The sequence below is a fragment of the Azolla caroliniana genome, unplaced genomic scaffold (assembly GCF_043228905.1).
Source record: "Azolla caroliniana isolate FFs.n. ecotype wild unplaced genomic scaffold, voAzoCaro1.0.p SCAF_9, whole genome shotgun sequence".
Taxonomy (NCBI): domain Eukaryota; kingdom Viridiplantae; phylum Streptophyta; class Polypodiopsida; order Salviniales; family Salviniaceae; genus Azolla; species Azolla caroliniana.
The window spans coordinates 6812000-6837541 of NW_028230444.1; the positions used below are offsets into that span (position 1 = coordinate 6812000).

Below are 25542 nucleotides of genomic sequence, written 5' to 3' on the forward strand. Positions count from 1 at the left end.
ATGGAGAAGAGTTCTAAGGTACGTGTCGGTTGGGTAGTTGATATCAAAAGATGGTTCAAAAGAATGTTGGATGTAAACTACAAAAGAATCACAAGAGCAAAATTCTCTCATCCAGTTGGGTAGTTGACATAAAAAATGGTTTAAAAGATGGGACGTGGAAGATCTCCTAGAGCTTTCAAGGGATGTTATGAAATATGTTGTTATTGAGGAAATATTAATGTACCCAATAAGGAAGAAGTGGAAAGATGCTAAAAGGATAAATTTAGAATATTACATTGCAAACATCAATCCTAAATGTTGGGTTCTATATAAGACCACAAGGCCTATTCAACCTTACCTCATTGCTAAAAGGAGTATCAATTCTCATAGATCCCTAACACTCCAACCTAGGTATTGGAGTTGCATTATGGAATTTAATAAGCCAAATATAAAGACATGTAAGGTATGCAAGGAAGGGCTAGTAGAGAATGAACATCACTTGCTTTTTACATGTTTTGCATATACTGCAATAATCAATTTGTGATAGCTATGATGATATATTAAGAGGGAGTGATGACATGGGTATCATACTAAAGAGAACGCGTAGAAGGTTGAGCTCATGTGTAAGTTTTTATTCACACATTGAGACTTGGTGCTTCAAAGTATGAATATCCCTTCTAAGGAAGGAGACACACATCAAGATAACTTTTGTACTTAGTTCCTATGGGTCAATATTGGCCTCTCTAAGAATGCTAAAAACTATCTATTCTCTCTCTCTCTCTCTCTCTCTCTCTCTCTCTCTCTCTCTCTCTCCATATGTTGCCTCCAAGTACAGAACTATATTCTTCGCTAAATGAGGAAGCCAAACACATCAATACATATCTGAGCCCATCTCGTTGTTTGCCATTTGAACCATTGCTTCCAAGCGACTTAGATCATGCTCACTACATCAGTTATGCATTGAGGCACAAGTAATGAGAGCAGTCAATTATGCACACTTCGTCCCCTGAGCAAGTCCTTGGGGTCTCGAGTATCACGCTCTGATTACAATGCGCCTTTGCCATGTGATCACATTCGACTTTTGCTTTCCACACATCTTCGACCGAACCCCAATCCTTGCACGAAATTTATCGCTCTCTTGATTATGAAATTCATTAGCGAAGTTCTTGAACAACAAGAGCCGGATGTCGCTTTCACATAATATATCCCGGAACTTATATGCAGTGAGTTCAACACTCGTCCTTGCCCTAGCCCTTACGGTCGCCCGTCCATCCGACCCTGTCTAGTCCAAGTCCAAGTCCAAGTCCAAGTCCAGGAGCTTCCATACTTTCTACTTCCATATTTAGAAGATTGAGAAGAATCCTCTCTCTTGATCAGAAAGAAGGTGAAGAGCTTGCTTCCATTGATTCTTCTGCTCCCACTCCCCTCCTTTGATCTTGATCTCCTTCCTTCCTTTATTCTTCTTCTATTTTTTAATCCATCCATGATTACACTTCTTCTTCCTTTTCCTTCGAGTTCTTTCAAGAATACCAAAAAAAGAAAGGGAGAAAAAAGAGAAGACCTCCTTCCCTCTCCCAAAATAGCATGATCGTATGTTTGCCTCTTGATCTCTGATGCTTCGACGTTTCTGATTATCTTTCTGAATCATTCCTTTCTAATGGCTTCTGCTGAGGAGTAGAATTTAATCAGACACTAATCTGCTGATCTGGTTTTGAATTATCAAAACATGGATTTCATTTCAGGTAATCCAACAAAACTTAAAATATAGAACTTATTTCCCCCTCTCCCTCTCTCTCTCTCTCTCTCTCTCTCTGCATCCATTTATCTATATATAATATGTACAGAATGTCTGATCATGATTAACAATATTTCATTTAATCTTTGAATCGTTGACATTGTTACATCACCTTCTTTGTGCATGAAATCCATGATAATGCTTCATCTTTCTTCATTCAAACGTGTATGCGTTGACATGGTTAGATCATCTTTTGTGTTCATTGAGATCTTTATATTGTTCGTCATTTCTTCATGTAAATGTTTCTTACCAACATGTACACAGTTAGATCATCTTTCCTGTACGTGGCAACCTTGCAAAGCTCAGCAGTTACTCCCTCAAAAGCTTTTCTTCGTCCTGAGTCATCCTTTGTACATTATTACATCATTGATCAAAACTAGGCTGTTACTGTATTGCTTTTTTAGAAATTTTATCACGGTGAGATCAACTGTTAGAATTTTGTTTCTATCATTGACATGTATGTTTAACGTAGATCATTTGATTATTACAGATATGACACCGAATGCAAGGCCATTTATTCCAAATCCAAATTATAATCCTACAATAGATGATAATGAACTGATTCCAAGAATGTCCTCGAAGTTGAATCCGAATGCTCCTTTCTTTGAGCCTTTACACAAGAATGTAGAAGAAAATGTTTTCTTACCCCATACAATGTTCCATGATGAGGATATACTTGTAGCAGTTGAAGCTGAGGACTTGGATGAAGATATTTTCGATAATTCAGAAGAGTTTGTGTGCCATGAAACTAGAATCCTTCAAGATGATTGGAATTATGGAAGTGTTCCTCCGGAATGGAATAGTGTCGATGATTTCTCTTCAGAATGGTGGGAGCTAATTCAGAAAAACGTTTGCTTTCGAAAATATTGGTCAAGAGAGTATCAAGGTGAAGCTAGTGATATTTTTGGTGGGGAAGGATACTTTCTAGAGTCAGAATTCGTGAAAGAAAACGAATTTATCGAAAATGAAGTTACAGCAATGCGGAGTGTATCAGGTGAAAAGATCATGACTCTGGAAGGTATGAAAAACTCCAGTATCCTTAACACCACCCTTTTTTGTCAGCTGGTTATATTGGGGACTGACTAATAGACATTAATTTAGCGTCAAAGAGATTCACATGACAAATTATACCATAACCAAAGGGGCTTACAATTAGGTTCACATGAAAATCAACAGTTTGGAAGGTTAATTTAGAAATCTCTACTACTTATGAATTAATCCAAAAGGAATTTTAAATATTCTTTCTAGCTACCAGATAATTTTCCATACTTAGAAAAGTAGTAGGCTTTTAGTTATGCTCTTTTCATGTGGAAAGCCCGATATCTTTCCCTTTCCAATCTTTCTTCTTCAGTTAGATCATTCATACTAAATGTCTTTCTTGCAGAATCTCTTCACGTGGACCAAACACCCAAAGAACTGAAGGAATCAGAACGAGATCGCTGAGATGTAGCAAAGAATATTATACAATGTGTGAAAAAGCTTTGGGAAGTTCATCTACATTATACTTCACTATGTTTATCTCTAGCAAAGAATATTTATACAATGTGTGAAAAAGTCTTGTGAAGTTTATCTACATTATACTTCAATATGCAGAATCCTTCTCAAGTGCTTGATAAGGTTAATTATAATCTGTAAAAAACATAGGGCACAGTCACTAAAACACTACTTATGTGCTTGCGTTGTGTAAATATCTTACCTGATAAAAAAAAGAGTGTCCACAATTTTATTGAGAAAGCTAATCCTGTCCAGGTATTTAAGAACCGTGTGTCTATGCATTAAATGCTCTGAAGCAGTCAAATGCATCAGATATATTTTGCTTTATGAAAGTCTCTGTATTTGAACCATGTATAAATAATAAAGTTCCGTTCATTGCCAACCTGGTTTTAGAGCACAAATTGGTTTAGGTTTGCCAAGTGATCTTTATACAAGGTTTAGGATGGAAGAAAGGTTAAACACAGAAACACTGAAATTAATGGATGCTACCAGAAGTATTATATGCTATTTTATTACAAGAATATATGCATTATGCAAGGTAGGTGCTTGCCATCGTCGATTCGTCGTCAATAGTGAAGTACATGTTCTAAGCTTGCGAATGCTTTTTTGGAAGGCATACCAATTGAATACTGGATATTCTACGTGAGTTAAGTTTTCAAAATTGTTGAAAACATAACGTCTTGTACCTCTCTATTATTACCAAAATTGTAATGATATTTCAATTCAAACCACCTACAAGAGGTTTGCTGTGGTGTACATAAGATCTACGATTAAATGATATCATTTGAGAGCTTTCCAACAGATGGTATTTGTCCAAGACTTTACACTGGTGTATGGATTTCTTCGTTCTACAATTGATTTCCAACTTCCAAACCAACATCATTGAAAACTTTTAGAAATCAAACACATGCCATATCTTTCAGTTTCAATCTTCCTTTATGCGCTGCGCAGGTGGATTTATCTGGTTTTCTTTAATCTTGTTTTCTTCTGTAATATCTACTAAACATGTATGCATTTGAAGAAAGGATCTAATAAGTCGGCTTAATGATTCTTTATTTTACCAAGTGAGAAAGAAATTTCTGTTTTCAAGTTACTACATATTCCTTGACATTTGCATACCAGATGCACTTCAAGCAATAGCGGTATAAGGGTTCTTTTATTGCTGCATGCAATGAGGAGAAATGTATTATGTTCTTCAAGAAGCTTGAGATATCGATCCTGAGTCCAAACTAGGTAGGTCCTCTAATTTTTAGAGGAACAATGAAGAACATTAAACCCTAAACCATAATTAGCTAATTGACAATCAAGCCTCCAGAAGGTGTATGCATGAAGCAAATGTTTGGTAATGCCTATGCCTTTGGATTGCTTGACAAAACCACAAATCACCAAAGACAGAAACAAAGATAACTCAAATAATGGTATACATAATATAAAAGCTTTTTTTTATACTTGTTCAGAGGAAATCACTTCACACTGGTTTCCGAGAGCACAGATGCGAGACCATCATTTCTCTTCTTCCAGAATGGCTCCTCGGACACGCTTTTTTTTATATCACGCCTCTCTGATTTTGACAAAACCCTCAGATTCTCATCATTTTTAATTTCAAGAACTTCAGGAGGAGCACCACCGCAACCCGAAGACATACCGACATCGACTCGGATGACACGGTTCATACATGCGCCATTGATGCCGAAAGGTTGCTGTATCGTATGCCCAACAATCATCCTTTTCGAGCCATGAATAGCTTCTAATGCTTTCTCTAACACCTCGCAATCACATAGCCTTTCTTTGATTTCCGAGTATTTCCTCACCCAGACGACAGCATCCCGGCCATGGAGATAGTGAGGTCCAAAATGGCCCTTTTTACCTAGGATCCACTCTCGAACTTCTTCATTCATCCTCTCAAGACCATAATTGGCATGAGAAGGGAGTATACCACCATGGGCAAAGACTGTTTTCCCGATCACTAAAACGGTGGGATGTTTCGAAAGAAATCGTGACGAGATTGGACCCCCAGGCCTTAATGCGGCAAATCTCGCCTTCAAATGCGAAGGAATGGTATCAGGGATTTTACCATCATTATCAGCACTAAATAACCTATCTCTTCTTATACCATCACAGACCTCTTTCATTTTGTTGCCTCTCTCATACCAATAAGACCAATGCTGGAACTCTAGAGAGCTAGAGTGTGTGGCATACCTGAAATCGCCTTCAATGTTCATGATTTCATGGTTCCCATTCATGACTATGAGATCGCCCCCGCATTTCCGAGCTTGTCTGCCGAGCTTCTCGAGGAGATAGATGACCCGGAGCTCTTCTCCGCCCCGATCTAGGAGATCCCCAACTTGGACAACAGTCGTTTCGCCGCCGATCCATCGGTCTTTATCATCCATAACCCCAGCTATCTTTAGGGACTCTTTGGCTTTCGAGAGGTCGCCATGGATGTCTCCAATGGCAATGAGACGATCAACCGGAGGCCTGTATGTGGGTATTCTGTTATGTGCTACTCCATATCCTTCGCCAGGTGTGGATTTCTTCGTCCCCTCCTCGATGCCGTCTTCCTCCTTGCCTAAGAATTGGCCCCCAACAATGTAATCTACGAAGGTATCAACGAAAGAGGAGACCAGGGAGGGCAGTTCTCTGCAAACTGGGGGATCTTCATTGCTCTCTCCATGGCTAGGCCTTACAGGAGGAGGAGGAGGAGGAGGAGGAGGAAGAAGAGAGGAAAAGAGAGGCATTCTTGGGTATTATTATCAGATTCAAGTGAAAATATGGGTAGGTTCTTCTAAATTTGTCTTTATGAAGAAGAAAGAAGAAGGAGCAAGAGGAATGAAGAAGGCAATATGTACATATATGCTTCTTCCTTTTCCTTTTGGCTTTTTGGAAATGCTCTGTTCTAATTAGGTTTATTAGATTTCACACACTAAAAGAAGGCATTCATTCATTCATTCATTTATTGGGCAGAGAAACAGAGTCTCGACGATTCATTCGGTCAATTGTGATCAAATTGTCTCCTGCCTCCTCACATACCTTTGCTATGATTCGATTCGATCCAATCGTTGGTTCCTCGGTCGGTTCGGGTCGGCTCAATTCGATTGATTAATTGTGTCCTTGTCTCTTCACATACCTTTGTTATGATTATGGATGTTTGTTTCTCTAGAGAATACATAATATTGTCCCCATTCTGTATCCTTTTGTCTTGCTTCTTGTATCACTCCAAGAATATATCATTGAAAAATTTTGCTCCCCCCCTCCCCCCTCGATTTCCCTTCGAAGAATCTTATGTTTCGGTCATTGAAAGTGGCCCGCTTGAAGAAAATGAGTTCATGCTTTTGCACTGTGTGGATAAAAAATCTCCAACATGGCTACATACCAATGAGGTGATGCACGAGCACTCACATATTTCCGCACTTTTGTGTATACATCCCCTAACACTTTCGACTACTCTGTTATTATCAGACTCCTTGACCGAGCAACTCCCCATTCGCACAATATAGTAAACTCATCACGTGATCTCATTTTGTTGCCGAATGGCTAAGTTCTAACCCTCGAGTAAATGCGAATGTTCTATCTACGAATGTGATTCACAAAGCAATAGAGAAGATAATAAGGGATGTGTGTGTGTGTTGTGTAAGCAAAAACGATGATGGATTATCAAGGAACCCAACCAACATAATGTTGACGGATTGCAGAGAATGGGGTAGTCTAGAGTTTCTGTGGGGAAGAAACTCTAGGGAAAGAGACATTCATACGAGACATTGACCCCACCATGTATTCCCAGTTGCTTGCGGACCCGATAGAAACCCAAAAAGCCGAAGCCGAACCACCCGACATGAAATGACCCGAGCATGTGCCGATGCGATGACGTGGCACATGCCGAGGTCTAATGACCCAATCCGACGAATCAAAATTTTGGGTACCTTGGATTCCTACATTTTAAAGCCCTTTATTTTTATTTTTATTTTTCTTTGGGGTTTTTAATTTTTATTTTGGATTTTTGTGTTTTTCTTTTTGAGTCTATTTTCAAACATGGAAAAGGCTTCTCAAGGTGTGAAGAACTCCTCCCCTGAGAATGGCCATGGCCATGTCCATGAAGAAAGAAGAAGCTCTGTTGTACAAGGAGGTCCATGGTCTACCAGATCTGACATCGGATTTAAGGTGCAGAATTTGTTTTTCTTTCTTTCTGTCACACACACACACAACATCCTTTGCTTTTCTTTCTCTTCTTTGATGAATAGAATTGGTTTACATAACTTTCATGGGCTGTTTCTTGTTCACCTTTCTCTTCCTCTGTTATAGCTACTTCAAAAGTCCGGGTGGAAAGAAGGAACAGGATTGGGAGCTTCAGAACAGGTATGGATCCTTTCACACGCGTTTCCCAAAAACATGTTGGTAATTCATACCCATTTCTTCATTGCAAATCAATTGATCTTTTGCTTTTTTATTTATCAAATTTTATGTTTTATATGTTATTGTAGTTTTTTGCTCATTGCATGTGGTCATCCCATTTGTGTGTTTAGATTGATATGTCTGCTTTTAGAGGAAAGCTTTGCAATACGCCTGAGTCTGTCTTTATTTCTTCAACTGCTCCAAACCTAAGTCTTCATTAATTTCCCCCAACTGCACCTCAGCAAAACCCATCTAGAGCAACTATATGCTGCTACTTTATGCAATTGCTTGGTCAATTGGTCCCCTTTTCCACTCTTTTGGGGGTGGATCAAGGACACATAGGGGCAGTAGGGCAAATGTAGAGAGGGCATTTGGAGCTTTTCTGTTTATTATATTTAGGAAGCCAAGGGATTCTTTTGCATATTTAGTGCTCAACCCATATGCACTGTGGTTCATATTTCATTGTTAACGTATATGTTTTGAAAATGTAAAATAGTTCTTGCATCCTTATGGCTTTTTTCTTTTTATATGTTGGCTGAGCTTGTTTGATGATATATTGTGAGGCCTTGGATAAATGTCTCTAAAGATGCGAAAGAAGCTTCTAGAAGTATTCAGATATAAGCACTGCCATTGGATCATTCATGTGAAGGACTATCTTATCATTCCTTGTATATATGCAATATTCAAAGCATGTACAAGGATCACATACTTCGAAACGAAGTCCTAGCGGAACTCCATGTACTTGATATTAGTATGCAACAAGAAGATGTTTCTTTGAACTGTGAAACTGGTGTTGTATCAAAACATCCCAATTTGAAGAAAAAAAAGCATTTTAACCACATTAATCCAAAATGGAGCCATCCATTTTCTTTTCCTTTTTTCGAAAATATCATTTTTGTAATCCTTAAGTCTTGATGATAGCAAGCAACAAAGAAGTGGATACTCAATACCATGATGGAAAAGGGTTCATGATGAAATACTTAATTCATTGTGAAACATGGGTCTGATTATATATTGAAGGGCTTTAGTTGGGTGCCCGTTCATATGACAATGAGAGATCATGTTATGTCTCATTTAATCACATATAACGCATAGGCATTATAACTAGGTAAAAAATGTCGCATTTGTGCTTCCAACATCTAGGAATCATTACATTGGCGTACACTGCCACAGCATCTGTCTTCACTTAGATATTATATATACATATACATCTGTGCCGTATCTGAATGATTCCAAATAATGACTTTTTGAAACAAGAACTTTTTTCTTTTCCAAACATGGTACATATCTATCTTAAATTTAGAACCTAGTTGATTTTACAGGAGATGTTTAATCATCTCAAAACTCTAAATCAAACCTAGCCATAGGCAAAGTATTTGAAAGTCAAGTTTTAAAAGAAAGTTTGAGAAGGGTAGTTTTGCAAAGCCAGTTTATAAATCCAAGGTCTGATCCTATTTTTCATTTATAAATCCATGGGTTCCAGCTGCAAATGCAAAACTGTGTTTCAAAAGAAGTTTGTGAGATGTTTCAATAGGGTTCGACTAGGAATGAGTTTGTGAAGTCTTGAAAGAAAAAAATAGAAGTGCGTAATGCATAGAGAAAGCTTGAAAGTAGAGAGAGTTTATAGGAGATTTACCCAACAATATCCCAAAGTCTCTCCATCAAGTTATTGACTAGAGCTACTGTGGGTCGACAATGTATTATATTTACACTATTGCCAAATACCATTTATGGAATCCATTAGTCTCTCATAGTATCCCTAACTTGGATAGATTTGCGATCCATCAACTAACTATCTTGGTTATATTTTCATGTCGGGGTTATTGTATGAACTATTGTTAAACCATTATTGCATGAATTATCCTTATGACTATGATGCTCTTGTACGGAAGTAAGTGTATTGCATCTTCAACCCAAGTTTATGTTTTTATTCTTTTAGGGGAGGTTGGAGCCACTGGATGTGGTAGTGAAAAATGACAAGAGAGGAATAGGTGCATCTAAATTGCCAGCAGCAAAGAAAATATACGAGGCCCCAAAACAAAGAGAGGTGGACTCAAGTAAAGCCAAACAAGAATTTGAGGTAAATGTAAGGTTTTTGATAACAAATATTAAGACAAAATTATCAAAACCTCATTCCAGTTTTACCATAATTCCTGGAATGCCCCTCAATTTTTTGAATGCCCTATTATTAAAAACAATTATTTCCTAGTATGGTGGCATTTTGATATGTTTGCCTGTTAGATTATCAATTTTATTTTATTTTTTTGGCATTTGGAGAATTTTGGTAATCTTGAGTGGCTTTGGGAATCATGGTAAACAACAGATGCATTTTTTGAATTTGGGAATTATGATAAACTGGAGGGATCATTTTGCCTACATACCATTATAACCTGCAGCCATTTGACGTGCATATGTCACCTGTATATAAATCTCTCTTTTTCTTATTGTACCAGAGCAAACAAAACAAAAAGACATCTAAAAGACTGAAGAAGGAACTAGCAAGCGAGAAAGAGTTGCAAGAACAAGTTTTCCAGCGTGATTTCTTCCGAGAATTTTGGCCTGAAAATGTTTGAAGCATTGTATCAATAAAAATTCGAGAAGAGCTTCTTATTAATTATATATTTGTATATTAAAGCCCTACGAAATTCTTATAAGCATGAAGATCTTGCAGATAAATTTAAACAACATTTGCAAGAAAGAAAAGGGATGTCTTTAGGAAAATAGACTTAGAAATTGCTTCATTATGGAAAATTGGAAGAGCCAAAACGGGATTGAATCACTCTTCCCTACTACCCTATACCCCGTGTATGTTTTTTATTTTTTTTCAACACTTGCATCTCTCGTTCTAGAACACAGAGACATAATGCAATTCATCCTATGAATGTTTATAGATGAACCTAATGAAAAGTGACCTCTGGCTCATAAAAAAGCTTTGTTTCATGTTATCCTTGCAGAATACCATCTTTTTAAAATTGTGTTGGTTAAAAGCAATCACCACACATACAGTCTGAATTTCAGATTGTTTTTAGTGCTTTTGGCATATGAATCATTTGCATATGGCTTAATGATTGATGTGTTCTCATACGAGTATCATAATACTATTGTGAGTCGTGACCCACACATGGCATTTTTGAACATGAACTTTCTTTTGTGTCATTTCACCTTATATTGAGGTTTTGACATCCATACTGATCATCGAGTATCTAATTGGTCATGAGTAAAAGGTGCAGTTATATCGATGAGGCCAATTTTTAATGGCTAGTAAAAGTGTGTAGAGGATGGGCTTGGATCAAGACTATTATATGCACTGGTTATGTTAAAAGTCAGGTTGATAAATTATAATGGTAGGTTTCTGATTAAGATGATAATAAAGACCAAATCAAAAAGCTAAACATATGCTATGTCATGTTTGGTGATTCATATCCACCTATTTTGGGCTGAGAGAGATTTACTATCTAACAACTATTTATGTAACATGATAAGTTTTTTGCTGCATTTATATATCATAGGCCATAGTGGTTCACATTCTAAGATCAATGCATTACACTAAAAGCTTTTTAAAGATATGAACTACATGTAATTGATATAGGCATTAGAGGTTTGTACCTTTTATTATGATCCGTGGATAGATGGGTAGCATTTAGAATGGCTTTACTAGAAAAACCAAACAAATTGCCTTCGAAAGAGTAGATATATGAGAAAGAATTGCATGTGTATAATCTATCATAAAAAACCTTGATGGTTACTTTTGACACCGATTGTATTCTAAGTAAATGTCTTTTTATAGGTTTGTAAGATGGTGAAAGTGAAGAAACTTTGCTTCATTGAAGAGATGAAGAGAAAAGATTACTAAGTCTAATAAAACTCCTTTAGGTGTGCAATTCTAAACTGGAGATGTTTCGATGGATACAATTGACCCACATTAGATTAGAACATTTTGTGTATGTGGGTTCAAAGGACAATACAAATTCTCAACTTCCAACACTTTTACATTTGCCCTACTCAATGCTTCTAAGCGACAAGGGAGAGTTGTCTTTCTTTCACATTTGTTTGGAGTGTAATGACATTGATGGACCCTATCACTATGTTTTGAGGATATGATATGCACAACCATATCATGATGTATCTAACTATCTATTTCTTGTATTCTATAGTTATTAAGATGTACAATAAACCCAATCTCTTTGGGCACATGTATGTTTGTAAGTTTTTTACATTTTGTAACCTAGTTGTAATTTCATTGTATGATATGGATAGTATGGACACATCACATTCTTCTTATCTCATTTATTTGGTATAAGTTAATGATTTATTCTATGAGAGAGACATGGTCTTTACAAGTTATTCTTCTTATACACTAGGCCACAAGTATCTTCATCATTGAAGTGTCGCTTACGAAACTTTCCTTTTCAAGTGTTCGTTGAGTGTTACATAAGCGTTTATCCATATTCTCTCAATTTAACAATTGTAATATACATTATTTTCATTATCTTAATATAATAGGAAAAGGTAAATCAAGGGCAGCATATTTAGAAATGACATTGAACCACTTGCTGTAATATTATGATAGTTGAGATTAATAGAACTTTATGAAGATGGAACATCAAATGTTTTACAAATGATATCAGTTACTTATGAAAATACTTTGAGATGGAGGGCTTTGGGCATGTAAGAATTGGCAACATATTATTCATAAGATTAGTTAGATCCGCCAATAGAGTGGATTTAATTTGTTGTACTAGTATAGTATGGTTTGGATTGATGGGATGTGCTCACTTATTACCACATCTTAGTTTTATGGAACATCTTAATTGCAAGGGGGTATTAATGTAGGATGAGAACAGAAGGGGTGGTGTGTCCCTTGTACTTTCATTGTTCAACCTATGTAAATTTTGAGTTGTGCATATAATTTGTAATCCAGAATCATAATGTGTAGTAGATTTTGTGCCCTCTAGTCAGTGAAGGTGGTCAATCTATTGGTAAGGGAGGTGCTTGCTTCTTCATAGTGCCTTTTGTTGGTGTCACAATTATAATATTCTTTTTTCATTAGACACTCATTTACCATATGAGGCTCAATGAACCTCATGAGTCATTCCTATGTCAAGAAGGGAGATTGATCAAATGGCACGACGGACAAGAATATTGCCTAAATTCATATGGTGGAGATCTTTGATATTTGCCTATTCAGCTTGGATGAATCACCTTTGAAGGTCATTGATTTCCTAGATGTGGCGGTGTGCTACTCAAGCAGGACCACGGGGGACTTAAATGAGGGAGTACAAGATGTCGTGAGAGAAAACTTAAAACATCTTCATGAGGATTCTACACTTAATGTGCCCTACATACACCTTTGTCCCCTTTTACAATTGTACATTGTCCCTCTTATTCCCTATATAAAAGGGGGGATGACTCCTCACTAACTAGAGGATTAGTGCCTTACATTTAGAAGATTGGTGTGTGCTCTCTCTCTTTCTGGTTTCCCCACTTATGCTTTCCTGCCACATCCAAAACTCCACAACCTTGCCACTTCCACTCTTGCTTTCCTTTCCACAAGATCCTCAACATTAAGAAGTATGTTTTATCTTGATTAAATAAGTAATTATTGTATAAGAAAAATATGAGGTGTCTTAAATAAATAGATGATTGTTAAGCAAAAGAAATGTATAAGTCAGTTAATTAGTGTTTAGTGACAAAACTAACCACATGAGAAACTTCACAATGTTTGACAACACTTCTTAAGGAAGGATCACACATAAATCATCAACATGAATTAGTTTCCATTAGTTTGCTTAAATGATTGCAAGCTTCATTAGGTACAAGTATATTGTATTAGGCTTAAAAAGGATTAGAGAGAGGGAGAAGGCTTAATTAAGTAGGTATTAGAATAGGGAAGGTTTATAGTTTTACTTTTATAGTAACTTCTTTAATATTATTACAATTATGTCTCTTTCACACTTCAGAAGTTATAAAGGTTTATAGATATTACCTTTCTACCTTAATACAATATTGAGCTCATTCCCTCTATTGCATTACATACCTAAGGGATCGTCAATGTGCCACGACATAATGACCACAAAGTAATAGTATAATGAATCGAGTGACAAGTCTTTACAATAGTATAGTTGAATGATAGAGAACAGTATGGCTAGATATCATTGGCCACCTCTATATAGATATCTTGATAATAGGTCACCACCAAAAGACTTACATTGTCCTAAGAGCAGTTCCCCCCAATACTATTAGTAGATCTTAGTTCTTAATGAGACTTAGTAAAGCATCAATGTTGCCGTGCCCTATTGTACACTCACTTGGTTGAATATATTCAATTTTCCCCATACTATTGTCATCCTATCATAGCTTCAAAGGATGTGGAGTCAACCCTTAGGAAATCATATTGGTCATCTAGACAATTGTTAGTTGTACCAATGGTACCATAGAGTTGATGATAGAGGGTTTGAAGAAAATGTTTCGCAACTACCATGCCATATGATACTTGGAAAGTCAGTAAGATTGACTAAGAGAGTGAACTTATTGGGTGAATCCAAAATGCAAGAGGTTGTGTTTGCTTACAAGAATGCCATTAGTTGTAGCTTTAGGACGAGAACCGATAGAGTGTGTGCCCCATGAAATCTCAATTTTATGCCTATATAAGCATGGGTTGTACATATTCTCTCTAATTAGGAATTGCCCATAATATAAGTTAAACAAATTCATTGTATATTTTGCATTGACTATGTATTGTATGGCAACAACACCTACATCAACGTGTAAAGCTAAACCTTTTATTGTCTCGAAAAACTAAATAAATAAATAAAACAGGAACAAAACATGATGGATACATTCTCACATTGGTGCACGAGTAATATTCGTTGATTCTCTTGAGAAATAAAGAAATCACAAACAAAATACAATGTTCATGGAGTATGCATTCCGCTGATGCTAGCAAAATACAATGTCCATGGAGTAATGAATATGGTGTGGCTCTTGATATCAAAGTCTATGCATAAGGTAATATCATAATAATGACTTTGGGTATGTTATCCATTGAATCACATACTCTTAAGATCTTAAGTACCCAAGAAATTCTAAAAGCTCAAGTATCTAAAATGTTCCACTTATGTATTTCCATCTCAAAAGCAAGTAAAGTATGATCCTTGTGGTAATATTTATTCTACTTTCTCCTAAAGCGAAAAATTGACACTCGGGACTCATTTCAAATATATCAAAATTCCAAAGCACCAATTAGATTTTAAGAATACCGAGACATACCTTGTATCCATTTCTTAAAATATATTTTTACTCGCCATACATAGTTAATAGATAAAGTTTAAATCTTTGTTGACAAATATTAGTGTGTACGACCGAGTGTAGGGGCCTTCAATTTTTAATCAATTGCTAACTTGTTCATGTGTAATATGGTTGTTTATCTCTTACTCATAGACCATGGTTTTCATGCATCCTTACCTCCTTCCTGCACATATCATTATGACATGTCAATGTCCTTTTTTGTCAAATATAAAAGACATTTGCCCTCCTACCACACACGAACATGTCAGAGCAAAACCATGCAATAAATATACTGTTTTTCTTCTCTTGCTGCATCCTAGTCTTAAATTTGCAAATAACAAACTGTTATTACGAAATGTACAAAGTTGGATTGGATAATATGTATGTTTGTGTCTACAACATATTCATTTGGATTGAACTAGAAATTTCAATAGTTTGGTTCCATAGTAAACATGTTTGTTTAGACATCACATTGTGTTTACAAGATAAATATAGTGGACAAAATTGTGTTTTCGAAAATTATGTGCCCATTTTATGCCTAATCTAGTAGTCCTCTTTGCCATGCTCTACACAAGTTAACATCATTTTAGTTTGAAATTATTGCATGATGAGGGCTATCACATGATATGCACCTTATTATTAGGATCAATAGCTTCATTGCATATCTTACATATAATTAACTTATACAGATGAAAATCCATTTTAACATCTTTAGAGTGGTGCACATAGAAAAAGCAAGTGGATTGGTTGAGCTAAGGTCTGAATCTTAAAGCCAAATACCAAGAAACAAAGGAAAAATGTTTATTTTGAGCATTAAATGAATTATTCCAATATTTTTTAATCTACTCATTATCAATGGATTGCAAATATAGGAGAGATTTCTAACTTCATCTTACATTACTTTGGTAGAGATGAATACTAAACCTGAGTTATGTAGAAGAATAAAGCAATTTGATATACATATGTGTTTCATGAATAATGCCACTTGCTTAGGAAATGCCATAAAGAGACTGATATGATCTACAATCCACTTATTTATTAAAAAGGCACGAGGATGATACAATTATTTAGAATATATGGTCATCAAAAGTATTATCTCGAAATTCTAAAGGTTGACATGACACGGGGAAGTGGTAAAGATAAACTTTATGAAGCATTATGAGCTATGGAAGTGCGGTATAGTTGAAAAGGACAAAGTGTTGAGCATAGAGATACATAGGTACAAGGTTTGATGTCGTCGTGATTCAAGTTTGAGAGACATACATCAATCATAAGGTAATGATGGTCATCATCTTTTATGGAAGAGGAGAGGCTTTAAAAATAAATACATCATTAGTTTCTAATTTTGTTGTTATCACTTCATAAAATTGGCATCGAAAATATGGTTGGTGGTGCGATTGCGTAATAATTTGAAGAAATGTTTAAAACCCTAGAAAATAACAAACAAATATGTCTTCAACCGAAGAGTGGAGTCGTCTAATATATAGCTCGCAATAATCAGATTTCATGCTTATGTTTTTGGCTATTAAAATAAGAAACTTTAGTTTCTCTTGAAATATGGAGCTTATATACACATATAATAGAAGCATTGATGCAACAAGACCCTCGACTTGTGAAATTACAGCCTCATCAATGTTATCGACCGAGTAAGATGCTTGTTCCAGAAGATTATCAGATTCTCCAGAAACGATTGTTTGAAATCCTTGGCTTGTTTCTAGTAAACCACGATGGAGTACACTGTAACTTGTTTTATAGATGTTGGTTTGGTGGTTTACACCATAAAAAGTCATAAAATTAAGACAACCTAAGTTCAATCCTTAAGATAGGCTAGACCTCGTCCATAGATTGCAATCAATCACCCGTGGATGTGGACATAAAAAGATCTCTCTCTCACTCTCAATGTCTCTCTCATCTGGCTTGCACATAGTAAATTTTAGAAAATGAAGAGAAAGATATGCAACAAAAAAATGGCCAAGCAAGAGTAGGGCAAGGACAATGAACTATTTGTAAAACACATGTCTGGCATTGTCTTTCTTGTTTTTAGTGTTTGCATCAGTTTGTTGAGAACAAACTTACTCCATTTATCTTTAACATGATGTGCATGCACTTGCCACTTATACACCCAATAATCTTTCATGCCACATAGATTACTAGAAATATTTAGATGTCCCCAAAAACTTGATAATGTTGTAGGTCCATAAGATTCAAGAGCATTACATAGAAGTATTTTGATGCCAGTTACTAGCAAATCCTTGTCGATATGCCATATTTAGGAATGACAAAATGTAACGATGATATTGGAGAAAAAAGAATAATAAATGACACTTGTTTTCCCTCGATGCCATGCATAGAAATTCAATATACATAACACAGATTTTTTAATAATGAAAATGAAGTATTTGCACAAAGCAAACGTAAATAGAATCAAGCACATGTAAGGACCAAGTTCCAAGGTATAAGACAACAAGTGAAAGGGAAAGATGCGACAAAAAAAGGTTCTGAATGATACCTGTCAAGGGCTTGAGAAAAAAGGCCAATGCATGCACATTATATTCCATGATAGCATAACGATGTGTACATTCTTGACACAGAGCAAGAGAGACATTGACTAGTGCACATCATATTAAGAGAAACTGTTGTAATGAACTTGAATACATTCTTGGAATACCAAAATTGACACATGCATATCGAAACATGAATACTAATGACTATACGTGGTTGACAACTTGATTCAATATACCATTGGCTTTGCATGGACATGGCAATGCCTGCAAAGATTTACTTTTCAAAGGAATCAAAATTTTTGAATCCAACCCTAAATGGTCTCAAACCAAACTTGCTTTTGGTCATATGTCAATTGAAGGTTTTGTATGCTTGATTTTTCATCAATAAAATAGGCTCTCTTAATTATTCACATTTGATGTACTCATCAATTATGAAGTTTTCAATAATTGTGTAAAATGAATCGTGCTTATATATATCAAGATCAATCCAATTGGTAGCTAAAAATACCCAATTCGTTGATCAAAATCAATATTGTTGTCGGGTACACCACCAAGATATTAAGTAAAAAAGGTTTTAAGTGGGAGCATAGCTCCTCCCAACACCATTATCTCTTTTCTACCAAAATAGAATAAGGCAACCTTAGTTTGTTCCATTGTTACTTTAGGCATAAAACCAACATGCAAATATTTTATAATAGAACTATAATCAATACTAGAACTATAGAATCTCAAAGCTTGTACTACTCTATCGTACACTTTTGATACCCATTCCTTGGTGGAAGCTACTGTATATTATGTGGCTTATACTATATGATCTTGTGGATATGTTGGCCATTGATATTCATTTGTCATATCTAATTAATTACAAAGTTTAAGAGGCGTTAAATGAGTGAACGTGTTTCATTGCCTATGATAGCTTGCGTGAAAGGAAACATCAATACAATGAATGATATATCAAAAAAATAGATTACATGGATTTCAAAACTTTGGACATATTAAGCTAAACCAGTGACACTTAATATGTTCATGTCTTGTCTCTGAAAACAAATAGGCTGAATGCTTGATATTTTCGTGTGATCGTAGGCGACACTTCGTTGTGTAGTTTCGGAAAATTTGGTCATGGGAAGTGATATTGGATTTCGCCTCATTGAGATTGGATAATCTCGAAGTCTTCACGAGTCTCTCTCTCTCTCTCTCTCTCTCACGCACACACACACACACACATGCACATGCACAACACACCCCATTAGAGACGTCAACATGGAATTTTCTCAAGTGACGTACGATTAGCCTGGGATACCCTGTTGCTTTTCATAGCTTACATCACCTTTTGCTTTTCCAATGCTGAAATATATGGATGCTCCACTTTTACTTTGTTATCTCTCCCCTCTCACTCTTAGCTAACAAAACCAAGAGATAGACTTTTCTTCTCCTAGTCCACACATACCTTTTGGCCATCATCTATTTATCTATAGGGGCATTGAGAATCATCCACTTTTTAGTTTTTTTACCTTTCTTTCCTCTGTAAGATCCTTTTCTCGTGCATCCATTATCGTCCCCTCTCTTTTTCTTACTTTATATTCGACCTCTTTTGCACATGAATCCAAATTTGAGAGCCCATCTAATCAGCATCCAACTTCCCTTAGTGCTTTCCATGATAGGCTAAGTTCTTGTTGGATCCCCACATACCCCATTATCAAGTCGATGATAAGTGCCGTGTTCAGATTGTTGACAATTTAATTGATGATCTTATTGGAGGCCACCCACTATCTTTATTAATTTAATCGATTTCTTACAAGCTAGATCAAGGCCTTAGTTCATGCCCTTTAATTTGCTCATTGATCTATTAAATTAGCATCTTAATTCAATCAAAAGTGCATTTTTGGATATTATTATTTTTCTTCAAGTTATTGATACTTGAATATCTTTGGATTTCAACTTTTTGTATTGGATGCCAATATGATATGCTAACAATACCATGGTCTCTACATTTTTAAGTGTAGGGTCTTGTCAATATGAGACTATACAAATTTCTCTCCATTCATAAATAATAATTATTTTTTCTCAAATGTAGCATTTGTCATCTACAATGTCTTTCTCTAGTTCCTAAAATGTTGCATGACCAATCTTTTTCTTTTGTCATCTCCTTGTTCCCTTCTTTTCTTTCGAATGTGATTCGAGTGCCACCCCTTGTTTGCTCAGCTAGAACATAAAAAGCCTCTTGCGTGCATTCAAGGTCTCTTGGTTAAAAAGAAAGACATTTTCATTGCAGTTCCTTGAACAAAACATACAAAACATTACATACACATGAGGGAGGGTATTTAAAATTATATTCTATCAAATGGCAACTTATAAAACTTCCTACCCATTATATCATGCACACAAGTTACAACAAAAACTCATCATATTGTGGAGAAAATGAGAATAATGACGCCAAACTCCATTATTCGCAGATACATTGAGTGAAAACTCAAGCATTCCAAAAACATAAACATGTTTGGTTGATTATTTAAATATACATATACATTAATGATGGCAGAAGAATCCATGTCGATCATTCCATGCATTGTTGATGCTTAGAAGTGCATGTCCATATATATATGTGCACATAAACAATATAGTCACTATCCCATGATCCATCTATGCTTAGCCTAGTAATAGCTAATATTTTATGTTCCTTGATACAATTACCAACTCTTAAAATGGAGTCATGTGAACCTAACATATGCAACTTGTGGTAAACAACTAGAATACATGCATGATATATCATTCCATGCACCAACATGATAATACTTTTCATACATATATGGATTCAAGATCTATAGACACATGTTATTTAAGTCTCATGGAGTATTATATTGTTGAAACAACATTCAAGATTGTATCTTTACAAATGAGAATGATGTAAAAGCATAAAAATGGTGTTAAGAAACATGACCATGATCATTCTCAAAGTGTGTGCTTGGGAGTGGTGCTAAATATTGAATAAATAAGAAGGATTGTGTTAGTACTTGATTGTGAATTTCTCAAGAGGCAAACTTTTTGAGAAAGGAAGCAATCTCTCTAAGTATGAATGGCATAAATTAATTATCTAGGGAAGAATTTCCTTGGTAACAATGTGTCTGAAATAATTGAAATCGATGACTTAAATACACCAATGATTTGCAATATCCAATAAAAAAAATGAAATTCCCAACCATGTTAGAAAACTCAATCAAATGTTTTAGATTGCTTTACAACCTTGATAATTAGACTAAGTACAATGGCAAGTTTAAGACTTGGAGCATGGTCTACAAAATGTAGTGATCTTCTTTGCTTTACATCAAAAGCTTAGAGTTATCCTTTAGTCATCAATTTCCAAGACCCTCTCTTCTCTTTATGGGGGGGGGGGGAGGGGCTATCAATACCTAGGAAATATGTGCCACTTGGAGCCTAGGTGATGAAACATTATCCTTGGTTATGTACATACCCATCTACAGAATAAGGTGTGGGTTCTACACTTTGCACATAGCTACACATGCCTCTTAGACCCATATGTATTGTCTCTACTTAAACATATGACAAACCTTAAGTAAAATAAATGAGCAACTTGTAATTACTAATGACACCCTCTAAATGAGCATTCAAGATTGTCTTGTAACACTCTTTTTTATGTCACATGTGTCATATTTCTAGCCTTTTGAGGACGTGAACATATCATCATCAGTCATCATTGTTCCCCTCATTCGCTCTATTTCCAATTTTAATGTTGACAATGTTGCTTGTCTAAACAGGGTACATTTGATTCAAATCAAGCTTTGTTATGGCATGTGTGTTTCACCTCATGGAGGTTGTTAGAATGTAGAAATGTACAGAGAGGACACATAGGCAAAGAGTTTCATAGTGGCCTAGATTATTAGAGCATAGGAGTAGAAAAATATCTTAAAGTAACTTGGAAATGAAGAGATTGGACACATTTCAAATTAAGTTAGTACAACAAGGATACTAGGAAACTGTGCCACGAAGAGGAAAAGAATTGTTTGTCCAACGTCAACAACTACAAAGGTGTTGCATGGTCATGCAAATGCCAGAGTTGAAATCATTGACGAAAATGCTTACTAAGATGACCATTCACAAACATCAAGATTAAAGTAACCTCGTCATTTTTTGATAGTGGTGACTTTCAAAAGTGGTTTGAAGGATGCAAATTTCATGAAATATATGGGTGGAAAAATGAATTGTTTATGGCCTTTAGAAAAGATTCTAGTATGTGTCGAAAGCACATGGCGAAGGTGGTTAGAAATGAGATTTATAAAATGTTTTGTTCAAACGATGAAGCTTAAACTAGAACTTCATGGTAAAGACATACTAATAAGTGAACATGATCTTAGTTATCTATTAGGCATCATCAGAGTTTGTCACATAGGCTACCCCATGCTACCTTCACATTAATTTTGTACAATCATTTTGGCATCAATAGCATGTTATAATTTGCATATATCACCCCGCACGATGATTATTAGCCATTGACCAACGATACGTCTTCTAATGACATATGAACTCACAAGGCAAAATTTGTTTCCATTACGACGGAAGAGAGGTTTCTATTCCCAACATTTTCTTTCTAACAAAGCTTGAATAAGAAAACTTGCTTGTTAATGTGTTCAGCCTGTCTCCCCCAAAAGCTTGCACACATTTGTACTTAAAACCTCCATTTGATGAGGAATGATGGTGTGGATGGGCACATGGAGAGCCAAGTGTCCTAACCAACAAGATTAACGATGCATTTCTACTTATCATTCCATATTTCTCCATATAAAACAAAAACATAACATGTTATGTCGTGATCCAACAAAGCTCTTGATCGTACGTACCACTCAATCGTCTTTCGAGCATGGATCGCGGAAATGTAGGTAGTCACCTGCATAGATTCCACGATAATTGTACGTATGTTGTAGCCAATCCATCCGAGAATCCGACAGTCTACAAGGTAAAAAAAGGAAACTCGAACAAAAAATCTAAAAGACTTCGTAGTGTGCTGCCCCGCACCACCCCGCCGCAACCCCCGTATGTATTTTTGTGGTGGTGTTGCATGGCAGTATGTATGAAAGCGACATATCTCCCCTCATGCATGGCATGGTGAGTTTTGGCCAAATGCATTCATTCATTCATGCATGCATGCATGCCTTAGGAGATGTACCATGTAAGAGGGGTGACGTCATCAAATGAGACACATCAAAGTTGGTACATTACTTTAGGTCCTATAAAGTCTTTTGGTTCATACACACATACACTTACACATACAACATACACATACATGATACACATACAAGATACACATACAAGATACACATACATGATACACATACAAGATACGCATACAAGATACACATACATGATACACATACAAGATACACATACATGATACACATACAACATACAACATACACATACATGATACACATACAACATACACCATACACATACACATACACATACACATACACATACACATACACATACACATACACATACACATACACATACACATACACATACACATACACATACACATACACATACACATACACATACACATACACATACACATACACATACACATACAACATACAACATACACATACACACACAACATACACATATGTATATAAAGATACACTTCACTAAAATATGAGTGGAGTAACCAACCATCCTTAAGTGAGATTACTGACTCATGTATGATGGACTTCCACACTTAAGAGCGAGCGATTAATTAGTGTTTAATCCTCCCTTAATCCCCTCGTTTAATCATCCTCTCCCTCTCTAAACAACCCCTCCTAATTACCCTTGCTCATCTCATTTACTCCATCTTAAATACTTAAATTTAATCATGCCTAGTGCTCATGATCATCCCATCCTCAGCTCCCCTCCACCTCCATTCTTCCTATGCCATCCTTATCATAACTTCTTAACATTAGAAAAACCAGCTTATAGCTCTACTGCTAATTGTGTGATTAGCGCTGATTCTCCACCAAAAGATAGCCTCAGTCTGTCCATTAATGCAGGCATTGCTAATAGCATTGCAGATCATTTATATCCCCCCGTCTCTAATTGCGAAGAAGATCGGACTCATCGTAAATCCGGCAAACGCAGTACGCAGTCACTAATCAGCACTGACGGTAGCTCATTCAATTACTCCCGCTGATTAATCATTAATTAACTACTAATCGGTGCCGAAGGCAACTCGTTAATTCATTGTTTGTGGAGGAGGTGTAGAAGAATCGGCCTCTGGATGAAAACCCTAATCATGTTTTATATTGATCTACAGGCGTGGATCAAAATGGCGATGCAGATGATGATGCGGGAGATCAGAGCACACTGGAGGTGATCACATTGTCTGCAGAGAGCTTGTTGATGGAAACAAATGATCGCCACAATTATCGGGGAGGAGTGATGATGGAAGGAATGGATGGATGGAAGGATCCATGGATACCTAATAATAATAGTAGTAGTAGTAATAAGAGAAGGATTTATGTGTGCCCTGACAAGAACTGTGTCCATCATCAGCAGTCTAGGGCGCTGGGGGATCTGACAGGCATCAGGAAGCATTTCTGCAGGAAGCATGGCGTCCGCAGGTGGAAGTGCGCGCGATGCCCTAAGGCCTACGCCCTGCACTCCGACTGGAAGGCCCACTCCAAGATCTGCGGGAACCGTGAATTCATCTGCGACTCCTGCGGCCTCAGTTTCGCCAGGTAAATTAATTAGCACAGACCAAATTATATTCTGAATCACCTGCACAACCCTAACCCTAACCCTAACCCTAACCCTAACCCTAACCCTAACCCTAACCCTAACCCTAACCCTGACCCTAACCCTAACCCTAACCCTGACCCTGACCCTGACCCTGACCCTGACCCCTGACCCCTGACCCCTGACCCTAACCCTAACCCTAACCTCTGGAATCGATCTAGTCCCCTATTGACTTCATTTTCATACAGATCCTTGTAAATCCGTTTCGACATCATTTTCTTAAGGTTAGATCGTAGAAATCCCGTTTGGAAACCTAGTCGCTTGCTCAGAATCCACCTGCTTTCCTCTTTTATCCCCACGAATCGTTCGTAATTAGTAGCCCCCCTCCCTAACCATCCCATTTAAATTTTCTGTCCCAATCACATTCGCAGGAGAGACAGATTGAGCAAGCACACAGATTATTGCAGAGCTCTGGCAGAAGAGAAGGCCAAATCAACGGGCATGATGGTGAACCAGAATATCCAGCCATACTCTCAGACTTCTTCTTCGTCATCCCTTCTCCTCAGCCCGCCATTGATTAGCGACGGAATTCCCAACCATCGGCAACCAGAGCTCGTGATACCGAATCAAAACCATAACCTGTTCAGTAGAAGACAAATCCTCCCCCTGGCGCAGATCTCGTCAGATGGTCAGAGTACTGGCTCCACGAATTCGGGGGGCCTTAATCGCTCTGCTAATCATGGTTATTATCTTGGAAGCATATCACCGGATGGGAGACGGATCAGTTACTCAAGTTCTGCTTACCGTTATAGCAACGAGGGAGATAATAATGTGCAGGCGATTAACTACGCGAACCCTAACCCTAACCCTAACCCTAGCCCTAGCCCTAACCCTAACCGGCTAATTCTTGAATCTGACAATTGTCACAAAACCCTAACATCTAACGTGAAGTCTAATCCAACGACCGGGTCAAATGGCAGCACCCGTGACTTTCTGAGCCTTGACCTAGGTTTCGGATGGAGTTGACTTTCCCCCCAAATGTGTGGTGGGCCCGAGTTGACTTTGACTGAAGCAATAGAGCGGTGGTAAAGTCAACTGGGGCCCATCCACACTGATTCTCTCTCTCTCTCTCTCTCTCTCTCTCTTTTGGTGAAAGCACACAATTATATTAATAAATGTGTGTGAAAAATACTACTTACAATACGTGTGACAATGGAGTATGGTCACACACTAACCACACTACACTACATGGGTAGTGGAACATGTTGAATTGCCAATAGGCAAGTTGGAATTCTCTCTCTCTCTCTCTCTCTCTCCGGACACCATTCATGTGAATAAAGGGGTGGGGCAATAACCCGCTGGGTG

At 36.8% G+C, this 25542-nt stretch overlaps 4 protein-coding genes across 5 annotated transcripts; 3 read left to right on the top strand and 1 right to left on the bottom strand.

The window, feature by feature from the left end:
- Positions 1-1434: 1434 nt before the first annotated feature.
- On the top strand, positions 1435-3600 carry LOC147860054 (uncharacterized). The gene is made up of 3 exons (XM_087324461.1): positions 1435-1721; positions 2265-2792; positions 3159-3600. Exons 1-3 carry the CDS (start codon positions 1706-1708, stop codon positions 3215-3217), a joined length of 603 nt encoding a protein of 200 aa, XP_087180587.1. The 5' UTR covers positions 1435-1705; the 3' UTR covers positions 3218-3600.
- Positions 3601-4658: 1058 nt separating this feature from the next.
- Positions 4659-6049, bottom strand: LOC147860055 (shewanella-like protein phosphatase 2). Its single transcript, XM_087324460.1, has one exon. It carries the CDS (start codon positions 6004-6006, stop codon positions 4732-4734), a length of 1275 nt encoding a protein of 424 aa, XP_087180586.1. The 5' UTR covers positions 6007-6049; the 3' UTR covers positions 4659-4731.
- A 1217-nt stretch (positions 6050-7266) lies between these two features.
- Positions 7267-10602, top strand: LOC147860056 (uncharacterized). Of its 2 annotated transcripts, none has more exons than XM_087324073.1 (4): positions 7267-7426; positions 7568-7621; positions 9597-9743; positions 10111-10602. In XM_087324073.1, the coding sequence occupies exons 1-4, from the start codon at positions 7298-7300 to the stop codon at positions 10228-10230; spliced, it is 450 nt and encodes a 149-aa protein (XP_087180199.1). In that variant the 5' UTR covers positions 7267-7297; the 3' UTR covers positions 10231-10602. The 2 variants fall into 2 exon arrangements, with proteins under 2 accessions (XP_087180199.1, XP_087180201.1); XM_087324075.1 differs by having other exon boundaries at positions 9597-9737.
- Positions 10603-23196: 12594 nt separating this feature from the next.
- LOC147860057 (uncharacterized) lies at positions 23197-25226 on the top strand. The gene is made up of 3 exons (XM_087324175.1): positions 23197-23606; positions 23756-24179; positions 24609-25226. Exons 1-3 carry the CDS (start codon positions 23318-23320, stop codon positions 25201-25203), a joined length of 1308 nt encoding a protein of 435 aa, XP_087180301.1. The 5' UTR covers positions 23197-23317; the 3' UTR covers positions 25204-25226.
- Positions 25227-25542: the final 316 nt, after the last annotated feature.